Source organism: Diaphorina citri, unplaced genomic scaffold (genome assembly GCF_000475195.1).
Source record: "Diaphorina citri unplaced genomic scaffold, Diaci psyllid genome assembly version 1.1 scaffold1176, whole genome shotgun sequence".
In the NCBI taxonomy this organism is placed as follows: domain Eukaryota; kingdom Metazoa; phylum Arthropoda; class Insecta; order Hemiptera; family Psyllidae; genus Diaphorina; species Diaphorina citri.
The window spans coordinates 34,383-47,747 of record NW_007378605.1 but is presented as its reverse complement, the minus strand read 5'-3'; the positions used below and the strand labels follow the sequence as shown (position 1 = coordinate 47,747).

The 13,365-nt window shown below is 39.1% G+C and overlaps 1 protein-coding gene across 1 annotated transcript; it reads left to right on the top strand.

Annotated features, from left to right (window-relative positions):
• The first annotated feature begins 6,454 nt into the window (after window positions 1–6,454).
• Window positions 6,455–8,681, top strand: LOC103514592. Its single transcript, XM_008479490.3, has 4 exons — window positions 6,455–6,589; window positions 6,886–6,951; window positions 7,270–7,450; window positions 7,886–8,681. The coding sequence occupies exons 1-4, from the start codon at window positions 6,562–6,564 to the stop codon at window positions 8,091–8,093; spliced, it is 483 nt and encodes a 160-aa protein (XP_008477712.1). The 5' UTR covers window positions 6,455–6,561; the 3' UTR covers window positions 8,094–8,681.
• Window positions 8,682–13,365: the final 4,684 nt, after the last annotated feature.

The window sequence follows — 13,365 nt, the reverse complement described above, 5'->3', positions numbered from 1 at the left end:
GAGAAGAGAAAGCGGAGAGGGAGAGGGAGAGAGAGAGAGAGAGAGGGAGAGGGAGAGGGAGAGAGAGAGATAAATAGCGAAAGACGTTTGAAGGGCGACGACAGTGTGAGCGGGATCCGAGAAAGCTTTTAGCTTTTTAGTCGTCACCGGCGTCACGCAGAGATAACAATGTCCCTTGTGACGTGACGGCAACGAGAGAGCTACGGAGTATTTCCGTACAAATTACAAAAACTTTATTTAAGACGGTCAGCCGAGCCAGCGTAAAACAGAATACCTTTTTATCCCGCCCGAATGAGACTGAAAAGCCAGCCTAGTGAGCTTGGTTGATAGCGCGTCTGCCTTGTTTCATGACATGACTTGGACTCGAACCACAAACCTCCAGATCCAAAGTCCAACGCGTTAGCCACTGCACCACTGAGGTTGGTAATATGAGAAAGACATCAAAAGAACGAGAAGAATCGAAAGCAGACCGGGGCGGATTTTATCCAGATGGGATAATGTTCGTTCTTGGAACGGCTGGCTTTTTCCAACCCTGTCTTCCTTCTTTGTAACTGAAGAAGTTTTAAGAAAGTAAAAACTCTGAGGAAGAATTTTCAGGATGAATAATTGTAAGATGTAGACGTGTAGAGGTAAACTGTTTGAAAGGAATGTACCTGTTGACATTAAATATTATTTTTTTTCCACATCTGTTTTACTATTTTAGGCGAATATCTAAAAAATAAAAAAAAAAATAAATAAGAAAATGAAGAAAATACGTAGGTTTGGAAGGATGAAAACTGAAAAGGTTTTAAGCGTGTAAATTTGTAGGAGAATGGATAAGTATAAGTTGTTAGTGGATGTGACAAAATAACCAAATTTCTCTCATACATATGAGTTAGGAAAGAGGACTAGATCAGAGGTTCTCAACCGGTGGTACGCGTACCACTGGTGGTACGCGGATACATTTTAGGTGGTACGCAGTCATATATTAATAACAATAAAAAATGTTGAATGGTGGGGTTTTAAGACTATAATTAATCAAAATAATTGATAAGAAACTAAAAAAAATCGTGATTTTATTATTGGTCAAGGACAAACAACAACAGAAGAGTTTTTCAAGGGACCAGACAGTTGCTTCGATTTATCGAGAGTTTCGAATTATCGAAGGTTTGAATTACCGAGAGTCGACTGTATTACGGTGGCTATTGTACATACCTACATGTATTTAGGAATGTTATAAAGTTACCTTACTTCCTTTAGTAGATTTACCTATCTCAGAGGTTCTCAACCGGTGGTACGCGTACCACTGGTGGTACGCGGATACATTTTAAGTGGTACGCAGTCATATATTAATAACAATAAAAAATGTTGAATGGTGGGGTTTTAAGACTATAATTAATTAAAATAATTGATAAGAAACTAAAAAAAATCGTGATTTTATTATTGGTCAAGGACAAACAACAACAGAGAGCTCATTAGCATCTGTTTAAAATTAAATGACTGTTCAATGTACTAATTTAAGATTGTTTTTAATGTACAATTTCATTTTGTATCTAAGTGAATTCTTCCTTTATCCTACCCCTCCATACCCTCCTATCTAATGCCTCCTCCCTTCTCCATCCCTTTTCTCTCAAGTCTTCCTCAACCTTATCCTTATACGAAGTTTTTTATTCCCTTTATTAATTTTTACTTTCCTTATCCTATAGGAAGGAAAGTAATGTAATTTATCTTAGCCATGAAACAACAGCCCATATTGCCCATCCCATAGTATGCCTCTCACCACAGATGGGCGAAAAGAGACATCACAATACTTCAAATTTATGGACTGTAGGTAAATTACAAGAACAACAGAATGAAACCAGTTGAAAAAAATACTTATTTGTAATCGAAATATACTACCTAGTTGAAATTTTCTATGAATGGTGAGAATCGAACCCGGGACCTTCTGCATGGTAAGCACTAACACTAATACTGTGCTAACCGCATACTCCCATCTGGATTTCCGATTGGCGGTCCGCGTCATTTTCAAATTATTCTTTTTGGCACTCAGCTCACCCTGTATTCAATAATAATTCGTAGCAAAATAATTATTAGGTTGGTATCTTTTACCTACGCAGGTACACATGATTGATTGTCATTATTGCGTAGGTAGGTACCTTTTCAAATTAGGTATGTAGGTACCTACGTCAGAGATTAGGTAAGTTCATAACCCCCCTAAAACAGGCTATAACTTCAACAGCCCACACTGCACGAATTATTCTTCGTTACGAATTTTTCTTCGACACTTTTTCCGATTTTTTTCTTCGTTGCCAATATTCAGGCAATAATAGTCCTATGTTACAGAGACCTGATTAGATCTTTTGTAATGAAAACTGGTTAAATGGTTTGGCGTGCTTAAGTAGGTCCTGTTTTGCACTTACACGAGTATATACTATTCCTGTTTTACTAATCCTAGCAAAAACCTAGCAAAGGAAACATAATCTTCAATAATCTCAGCTCTGTCTTGTAGTCTGGGAGAGAAAATCCGACCCTTTCAAGAGTGTTCGAATTTTGAGCCCTGGATTCAGAAGTGCAGATACCTACTATATCCAATCCATCCCTAATACAGATACAGATTCTACCATTTCTAACCACAAGCCCAAGTACTCGTACAGTGTTGAATATTGAGATTATTGAGTGAAGCTTTAGGATTTACATCATGTTATGTTTTATTTATACTCAACGGATTATATACAGGGTGAACCAGAATTGTGTTCCCACTTTCATTTCAATGACTTATTACTTCGATGGATAGCTCCTAATGAGTAAGGGATGTGTTTGAAATCTAGTCGTAGGGTGTCACACAAAAAGATAGATATTCTTATAAATAAATTATAGCTTATAACAAGTTATAACGTCCCGTCCTGGATTAGGATTAGCTCAAAAAGCACGATCGTTTTATTTCCAATTTCGACTTTTGCATGAAGAAAATATCGTATTGAACCACCTTGTATAAAATTTCACCATCAATATTGTTTAATATTTGATGTAGGTCTGTATACATATACATAAGAAATATGTACATCATTCTGAAGATATAAAGAAATACATAAGCCAGATATGTATAGTCATATGCAACCTACATAAATTTTACTATGAAGTATATTTTGGGATCAAAGGATTCGGATCACATATTTTACTATTCAGTATTGAGCTCAAACACTGACATGGATTTAGAAAGACGTAGGTAGGGAAAATAAGATAGGTAGGTAGAATATAAGGAGCTGTCTCCCTCATTCTTCTCTCTCCCACATTTCACTCCTCTTTCTGTTCTCACCCCTCTTTTTACTGTTCTTTCTCTTTCCACCTCTCTCCCCTTCTACCGTCAACACTGTTGCTGATGGGATCAATAAGCCTAGCTATCTAGATTAGAGAATGTCCGACAAGTGGTATGAATATTGGTGAAGTCCTAAAATCTTGACTACCGATAACCCTAGAGCGGTTTGTTTCAATTTTGATGAAATTTTGCAAAAAAGACCGTCACATAAAGTAATGTTCTCAATATCTGGACCTGAATGGGCCTTTTGGGAGAATTCGTAGAAACCCTTTTTATCGAGTTCTATTGAATTTCCTCACGTGTAGGGGGATCCTGAAGAAAAATCTCAACCCCAGTAGTGTTAGTGTTAGTATAGTGTTACTTATCTTGAATGTTTAATGACATCAGGGTGAGGAAGCCGGGGTATAGTCGAGGTGATGAAATTAGACAACGCAGCGTCTGGTAAACGAGCTACACGGCAACACTGTAAACTGTTGGATGGTACTGAAGTATAGCTGTATTGGGATACTATGTATTTGCTTGGGTATGTTGTGGGGTAGGACCACCTTGGCAACACTGTATGAACACCGTTGGGAATTGTACAAGTAAAGGTGTGTCCACACATAGTCGACGCGACGGCCGGCCGACGATCGATGTGAATTGACGGCCGGCCGACTATGTTTGGACACAACTTTAGCTTGGTAAATTTACAGCAATAGGTGCTGCTTGCTACTTGATGGGCAGCAATCACTGTCAATACAATAAGAGCAATATAAGCTCGTTTATGAGACGCCTAGAGATATTATTGATTGTGCATTTACAATTTAATCCCGCGAGTTAATAAAACTTTCAAATAGGTGAGAGAAGATGATGTAGCTGAACTTTCAAGTGCTAAGGCGAAGTAACTTTTATACAGGGTGTTCCTGAAATCATCAACACGTTGCTAGATTTTACAATTTACACTAGTGATTGACGACTTGGTTCAGTGAACTGTGGATTACATTCAGGCAAATAGCCTCTACACGGCCGCCAATGCTGCTAACAGGTCTAAAATGTAAACAGTATCATCTAAATTTCATTTGAGTGGTGAAGGTCCAGAACTCAGAGCCAAGCGCACATTTAATATGTAAAAACTAATTCAACGAAAGCTGGGCACTGAATAATTCCGCAGGAAAATCACAGAGATTCTATGCTGCTGCTGCTACTAATACTGTTGCTCTGATGCTTATACTTCTGCTGTTGACGCTACTAATACTGTTGCTCTGATGCTTATACTTCTGCTGTTGACGCTACTAATACTGTTGCTCTGATGCTTTTACTTCTGCTGTTGCTGCTACTACTGGGTCCAGAACTCAGAGCCAAGCGCACATTTAATATGTAAAAACTAATTCAACGAAAGCTGGGCACTGAATAATTCCGCAGGAAAATCAGAGAGATTCTATGCTGCTGCTAATACTGTTGCTCTGATGCTTATACTTCTGCTGTTGATGCTACTATTACTGTTGCTCTGATGCTTATACTTCTGCTGTTGATGCTACTAATTCTGTTGCTCTGATGCTTATACTTCTGCTGTTGATGCTACTACTATGACGTTAGAGAAGAGGAGTTTGTAGGATAATGGTGAGGAGCCGGATGTAAAAATAAGAACAAGATGTAGAGATTGAAGAAAGAGGAGCTGGAGGAGAAGGAGGAGAAGAAGAAAAAGCACAAAAAGTAAGAGGAGACGGAGAAAAAGAAGGCGAATGGAAAGAGAAAAGGGAAGAGGAAAAAGAGAAGAAGACAAAGAAGAAGAAGAAGAAGAAGAAGAAGAAGAAGAAGAAGAAGAAGAAGAAGAAGAAGAAGAAGAATTGAGTTTGAAGGAGAAAAAATCAAGTTTGAAGGAGAATATGATGCCAAAAAGGAGGTTGATAAAGAAGCAGAAGTAGAAAAAGGAAGAGGAGGAGAAGGATACCGTAGACCGTAGAGGGCGAGGGAGAGAAAGGGAGAGTAAAAGGAGGAGAAAGAAAAGGAGGAGTAGTGACACCTTGTTTTGTGGAAAGCTGAGCTTTACGCTCTCTCTCTCTCTCTCTCTCTCTCTCTCCCTCCCGTGTTGTTAATAAGGTTTTGTTGTTTTTACATTATCTCTCTTGCTTAGCTGCAAGCTATGAGATCTCCAGCTTACCTTCTCTCTCTCTCTCTCTCTCAAGATTAGGAGAGCTTACGAGAGGGCGACAGTGGCACAGAAGAGAAAAAAAGAGACGAGAAAGAGGAAAAGTAAATTAAAATAAAAATGAGAAAAGAACAGGACGGTATAGATAGAATTACGGAAAAAAGCATAGAGTAGAATCTAAAAGGAACAAAATTAAACAAATCTGTAGAGCCAACAAGTTAATTTGTTGGAATAGGTAAGTAGCCACGTTATATTTTCCATACTTAAGGGGATCAGAACTTAGGTAATATTTTCTTTTCTAGATCTACCAGCATAAGATCATGTACAAGTTAGGTATTTTTGATCCTCCTTTCGTACTTTGGTAGCATTTTGATGTTCTATTTACTTTTGGTATTTACCTAATGGTCTATTTACCTTTTGCAAATAAAGAGGGAAAAAAAAATCCCACATACGCCTCTGATTCTTGTGGGAGAGAAAGAGAAAATGTTGTTGGTTTGTATTTGTGAACATGTTTGTCAAATTAGATCAAATCGGATATCAAAATCATTTCTTTTATATACGTAGTAAAACCGACTATTCATTGGGTATGTCAACGTAGGCCGAATGTTATATTTTTCTCCTACATAGGTAATTATGTAAATTATTTTGTTAATTAGGTAACTAGGCTAAATAATAAAGGAAGGACGAGCTAAAAAAAGGGAGAAAAACATTAATTTCTTCATCCCACCATAGAAACGCCTGTCATCAGCACAATCTGCCGTCAAAATTGACTCAACTGCTAATGTTCCCGTCATTAGAGCTTAGGGCTTCCATACATTCTGCTTCAGGGCTTCCATACATTCTGCTTCAGGGCTTCCATACATTCTGCTTCAGGGCTTCCATACATTCTGCTTCATAGCTACCTAATTCTGTTTTGATGTTGAATTCCAGCTACATGGGTAATTCTGTTTTGATGTTGAATTTCAGCACTTGAATCAACACATTGTACACCTCACACCCATCGTCACAATTCAGTAATTAGTTGGAAAACTCTTCTCAGTGTAATTTTTGCTTTTTTGACAATTTTTTTTTCGTGGTTGTTTTAGGATATTTTGTTCCCCCTCAATTGGACAAGAGTATACCTAACCGGGAGTGAGCAATGGGGATATCCAAATATTTTCCTGAAGGTATGCGACTATACGCTATGGTTTTGGACCAGCCACTCACTATCAGGTAGACCGGACAGGTACACCTGATATGGTCCGTTTGTCGGGTCTAATACCTGATACCTTATAGTGAGCGGCTGGTCTTAGGTCGTATAAGTTACCCGCTCTTAAATTCACAAGTGTCGTACATGTAACAACAGACATGACACCGAAAAACATCCCAGACCGGAGAGAGGTCTTCCTGAGGTAGTACCCATGATATTCATCATGAAGGTTTGGTAATGCTTTTAACAATCCAGGATTATTTCTTTTTTCAGAATACCTTGTTCTGGTGATTACCCTTTTGTTCGGTTTGGATGCCGCACTCGGAAAAGTAAATAGAGGTGAGTTCTAAATAATTTTTAATGTCCCTATTCCAAAATTTGCTTTGCAAGACTGTTATGCCCTGCAACCTGTAAGAATACCAAGAAAGAAAAGTAGGTACCAAGGAGAATACATCTATGCACCGTGACCGTGACAGCAAAACATGCCACGACCACTTCCGCAGTAGAACTCCTACAAATCTATTTGTTGAGATGTAATTTTGCGGAATTCTTCTACATACACTTCAAGAATATAAGCAAATTATCCATGTGCAAGGTTGTTATAGGATATAGGCCATGCATTCATTGCAAGCTACCACAGTTCTCTTCTCATTCCAGTCGGCATAGCACTTACGGATGATCAACTGGAGAAGCTGTGCAAATTCAACTCTATTGCCGACGGTTACAACGTTTGTCAGAACGTCAACTCATCAGATGGTACACCGAATGTTCTTGTAACGTCAACGTTAGATCTGATGTGTGATGCGGTGCGGGAAGCGTTAGATTTCAAATGCTCTCGGTGAGTTGTGCAACGTATGTACGTATACAGCTTTTATTGTGTTTGTGACTTTGTGATTGATCACTACTTGACAAAGTATCCATGTTTGCGCAAGCAGCTTTGATGATGTGTGGTATGGTTTGTGTGTTTGCTTTGCACATAAGGAATCAAAAAATTCCTTGCCAGCGTGGTTATAACTTGGAAGGTAGCATGCCTGCCTTTTGTAAGCGCTAGGTGGTGGGTTCGATCCCAAAATTTATCCTAAACAGATAATGTTCTTTCTCGGAATGACTGGCTTTTTCTATGGAACCACTACTAACTGACAAGGAGTTTTAGCCTCACCAGAAAAAAAGACCCAACAAACAAAACCCCGACCCAAAGTTCTAACTTTCGTTAACATCCCTAAAGGGGATTTAGCTAATTATAGAGTACCTAACTGAGATTTTTTCTCTCTAGGTGTATGACCTTGGAAAGCCCGGTTGGGTCTAACCGCATGGTGCCCGTATGTGCTCTGACTGCTGACTGCCACTCCTCATTGGATGACGAGGCAGCATGGATGTATTTGACCACGCAGTCACTATCAGTGGATGTGCCCACTAGTCAGCAATGTGCTACCAATGGATTCAAAACAGTACATGAGGAGTGCTCAGGGAAGACGGCCTGAGAGACGTAGAGCTGAAAAAATACGCCCCGAGTCCGTATCCACTAAGTTTATCCGGTGTGGATTACAAAATGTCCAACAACTGTCGTATGAATATTGGTGGAGTCTTTGTGTCCCCACTAAGTGAAGTTAGGGGACTGAATGTCCAACAAATGTCGTACGGATATCGGTGGAGTCTTTGAATGATTTGAATTTCGATTACTCTAGAAGTCTAGACGTATTGTGGCACCTGATGCCATTTAGGCTGCAGTTCCTGTTGATCAGATTTATAGCGCCTGTTAAGGTGTGTCCACACGTTGTCGGGTTTGGGCTTTCTTATAAAAAAAGCCTTCAGTTAGTGGTTGAAGGATCATAAAATGTAATAAATAAAACTGACAATGACGACGATACCTACTTATCTCTCTCTCTTCCTCCCTTCCTCTCTCGCTCTCCTCTCCTCTCTCTCTCTCCCTCTCTCTCGCTCTACGCTCTTGCAAAATATTTAGCAAAATACCTACCCAGATAGGGACATACTATATTTACATACATGGAAAATATTTCTCCTTCTCCTCTTTTTTCTCCTCCAGGAACAATTTGAATTGCAAAAATAAATACAGGACGTCCCAATGGGAGGGGGGGGGAATTGGGAGAGAGGGGGAGGAAAAATTAATTAAAACCTATATAGAACAACATGGAAAAGCACTTTATCCCATAACGACGGGAACAGTGAAAAACGGCGGAAAAACGGTAAACATCAAAATAAACGTAGCAAATAATATCTCTATGGGAAAAATTCTCCCGATACCGGATGTACCTGAATTTAGGAGACACCCTCCTCTTTTGAAAGTAAAAGGCAATACTTTTCAACCAATCTATGGCCATTGGCCAACAGTTCAAATAAATTTCAAATCTTTGCTGATCTAGTTTTTTTACTTTCCTTATCCTATAGGAAGGAAAGTAATGTAATCGGGTCAAAATTTCGATGGTCAGTTTTTAGTGCCAAAACACGTTTTGAGGTCCCTAGAGCCTAAATCCAAAGTTTCAGCCATTGGTCCGTGGGTGTGTCTGTCTGTGTGTCTGTCTGTCTGTCTGTAAACAAAATATCTCGAGAACGGTAAGAGCTAGAGACTTGAAATTTGGTATGTAGATGTCAAATGTGACAAGGATGCAACACAAAACGTTTGGTTGAGATGGTTGCTGCGCTTGGCGGTATTTTGACCGCTTTTGGACAGATTTCGACCGTTTTTTGGCGGTTTTCAGCTATACTGACTAAACGGTTAGAGATATTGTAAAAGTTACTATAGAACATAAAAATAAGCATCATTCAATAGGATAAGGAAAGTCGTGTGATGTTCACACCAGATTTTTTTGTATCCAATGGGCTGACTTTTTCCGGTTTTTTCTTGTATCCAATGGGCTGATATGACTTTTTCCAGTAGCAACGTAACCCCTGTTTAGGTTTTTGGCAAATTCCACGGCAACTTTTGGCAACTTCTCGTTTATGCTTCAGTAAACCTGATCAATCACCTTAAACCCGGATATGAATTTTGATATCCACTTCACCCTGGTTATAATGCCATCACATAGGTAAATACAATGCACCTATACAAATAGATATATATACAACTACGTAGGATTTACCTACATACATATTATATACATAGGAGAAGCTTAGCGCCTCTTCTTGGTGCTGGCAATGCTAGAGTGGAATTATTGATACACATTTGCATATTTTACATCTCTCTCTCTCTCTCTCTCTCTCTCTCTCACTACTCTTACCCTCCTAACTCCTTCCAACCTACTTCTCTCTCTCCCTCCCTCTCTCCCTACATACCTACCCAATTTTAAACTTCTCAAGTGTTTGAAAATGTAATAAAGGAGAGGTTAACAGTGTTCGTAAAACAGTAGCATGGGTGTTAGTACAATAGCATAGCAAGAGTTAGATAGGTAGATACAGTCAAACCTGTCTAAATGGGAATTATTATTATTATTATTATACAATTGGATCAAACTTTATTTACAAATACAGATGGCAACAATATAAATACAAAATATAAATACAAAATAAAGTTTGATCAAGGGTGGGGTGGGAATCCAAGGGACCCACAATTTTTTCCCACCTATCCAGGTTTCCTAGTTAAAAAGTGTTCTACTTAGAGAGGTTGCCATGAAGGGGCCACGATTTTTTTCCCAGTTATCCAGGTTTCCCACTTAGACAGATTCGACTGTACTTGGTAGAGGGGTTGTTAATACTCGGAGTACACCGTTACCTACTTGGAACTGTTGGTAGAGAGGGTGTTAGTCTGTTAGTATTGGCTTTAGGTAGGCACTTTATTACTTTTATTTAGGTAGGCATTGAGGATTCTCTGAGTTATGTCAAGTATTTAAGCTCCTATAGTGCACTCCTTGTTTGTAACCCTCTCGATTGAGTACTCTCAGTGAGAGTCTCTCACCTACTAGGGCAAGGCCGTATTTAGCCCCCCCCCTCCTCTTTGAGGTTGAGCTATATTTTTGCTCCTTTACTATGGGGTGGAGTCCGAAAATTTGGAGCAGCCATCAAACACATTCAATATCTTGTACTGCTGTGAGTTGTAAATGAGGAAGAAAATGCAAAGGGGAGAATGGAACCCAGGAAGAGAGAGAGAGGGAGAAAGAGAGAGAGGGAGAAAGAGAGATAGGGAGAAAGAGAGAGAGGAAGAGAGAGAGAGAGGGAGGGAGAAAGAGAGAGAGAGAGGGAGAAAGAGAGAGAGAGAGGGAGAGAGATAGGAAAACGAGAAAAGAGAAATAAAAGAAACAATATAGGTTAAAATACCGCAGCTATAAATAATCGTAAGGGAATTAGAAGAGTCAGTAAATACAGTCTAGACTAAATCAACATAGTGTAATGAGAAGAGGGACTTTTCTCCAATCAGCAAGATTTCTCTAAGGTGAGAGAGTTGTCCATAATTGTCTACTAAGCTAGCTGCTCCATCAACCTCTAACTATAACCCTTTGACCTCTATCCATGGCATTAGAGGTAGATGGTACTTCTATCCATGGCATTAGAGGTGGTGATGTACCTGTATCCATGGAATTAGAGGGTGAAGGTACCTCTATTCAAACATGGAAAAAAGATACTAATGATACTATGCATATAAATTGCGAGTCTTCAAAAGGAGAACTCCGAAATTTGCATAGTGTAATTTGTTAAAAGTTACTAGGTTACTATACGTAAATAATATGCAAACTATGCATATTAATAACATGCATGTTATTAATATGAAGTGCTGTAGTCAGACCCGTATCGAAAATTTTAGTGAGAGGGGGGGGGGAGCAACTCTAAATAGTGAGGGGGTTGGATACTGCAAATATTCAAAGTGCGACCCACATTGAAAAAGAAAAAAATGGGCTTTAACGTTTGCCAAATTTCTTGGCCGTTTGTCTCTCTAGGTTTGGCCTAGCTTGGCCAAATGAAATTTGTTGGAATAAAATCGTTTGAGAATTAATAGTGAAGTAGGTAAACAAAATATTAATAAATCAAACAAATAATCAATTAAACAAATAGACAAACAAAAAGACAGACAGACAAACGAACAGAAATATCGCGGATGGTCACTCCGTTAGTTGAATTAATAAGTACACATGAGAGTACCAGTACCACCTAGCTACCTACTCTAAGCAAGTGTACAATGCAGACTAAGTGTTTCATTTCACCTACTAAACCCTGACAACAATCAGTAGGTATCTTTGTGCTGATATGTTGTTGATAATGCTGACTAAAGTGTTGTTGATAATATATGTATATATACTTTCCAAGTGGGTAGGTATCTACTAAGTACCTACTGTTACTTACTGAAGTAGTAGGTTGATACATATATAGGTACAATAAGGAACTATGTAGGTACCGAATTACCTATGTATGTCCGATGACCCTAGCTAAGTTTACAGTTGACATTCCGCCACAACACGATGTTAATACCAGGGCTGGTCTTCTACCTATAGCTAGAAAGGGTAATTCACATTAAGAAATGATGAGGGACATACTACGGAATGGGCATGCTACGACACAGATCTCATGATTTTAAGTCATACCTACCTAAGACTAACACCCATATTTATGAACAAAATGCTGGCTCTTAAGTTCGTGCTAAGCATAGTCTCAAGGCATTTGATTGGTCAATTTTGACTTGAGACTGATCTAAGAACGATCAATCTTGTTCATAAATACGAGTGTTAGCGTAGTGTATTGAAAGCGAGAAACGACATTCGTGACAAGCATTTATGCTTAACAAAATTGAAAGTCCCACTTAGCAGACTTAGTAAGATCGTCAGGTCTTAAACTTAAAAGAGTGTTTCATTGCCGTTTTTATTTCGTAGCAATGAAACAACTCCTAGTCTTGTGTGGCCCGTGTCGTAGCATGCCCATCCCTTAGTATGTTCCTCATCAGATGGGCGAGAAGACACAATAGGTACTTCCCATTTAGGTGCTGGGTCAACACGAGAATACTCTGAAGTAACCCAATGAAATAATGCAAAAAAAATTCAGTGCAAATTGTACCAAATTTTATAATAGACATTAGCACAGACTGATCTAACAATCCAATCCTGATCCTACGTCATAAGATTCCTGCCATATCTCTATTATCAGATACTATCTACTTTGACACAGTGATAATGACATTCAAGATTAGAACTGCAGATGAGTTTACTATCACAATATCTGCACAGTGTACCTTGGAATCTCTCAGCAAGAATGAGATTATAACAAGAAACAATGTAAATTCATCATTAATCATCACCTACACTCTGCATAACTGTTCGACAGACTCCCAAAAATTCGAAAAAAACTAAAATAATAATATTAGGAGTAATTTGTTAATTTTGGCGGATTTTATCCTGAGCGGATAATGTTCGTTCTCGGAACGGCTGGCTTTCTCCTATCCATTCTCACCCCCAGCTCTACTACCACCCCCACTCCCAGCTGTTCTACCACCCCCACCCCCACCACCATGTGCTGCTGAAATCATCCCCAAGCCAAGCTTCATTGTCCAGGATGTAGTGCAAACCATTCCAAAACCAATCGTTGCTGTAGAAGAACTCATTGAAACCATCCCCGTCCCAGAAATCATCATCCAGGAAACCAACGAAGTCATCCCAAAACCAGTTGTACAGATCCAACCTGTGGTTGAAAACATTGCCAAGCCCGAATTCGTGGTCCAAGATGTCAACGTACCAATTGCCAAACCAACCTTCGCCGTTGAATCTGTCCCAACTGTGATCTCCAAACCAACTTTCCAAGTTGTGCCAACACCTGAAG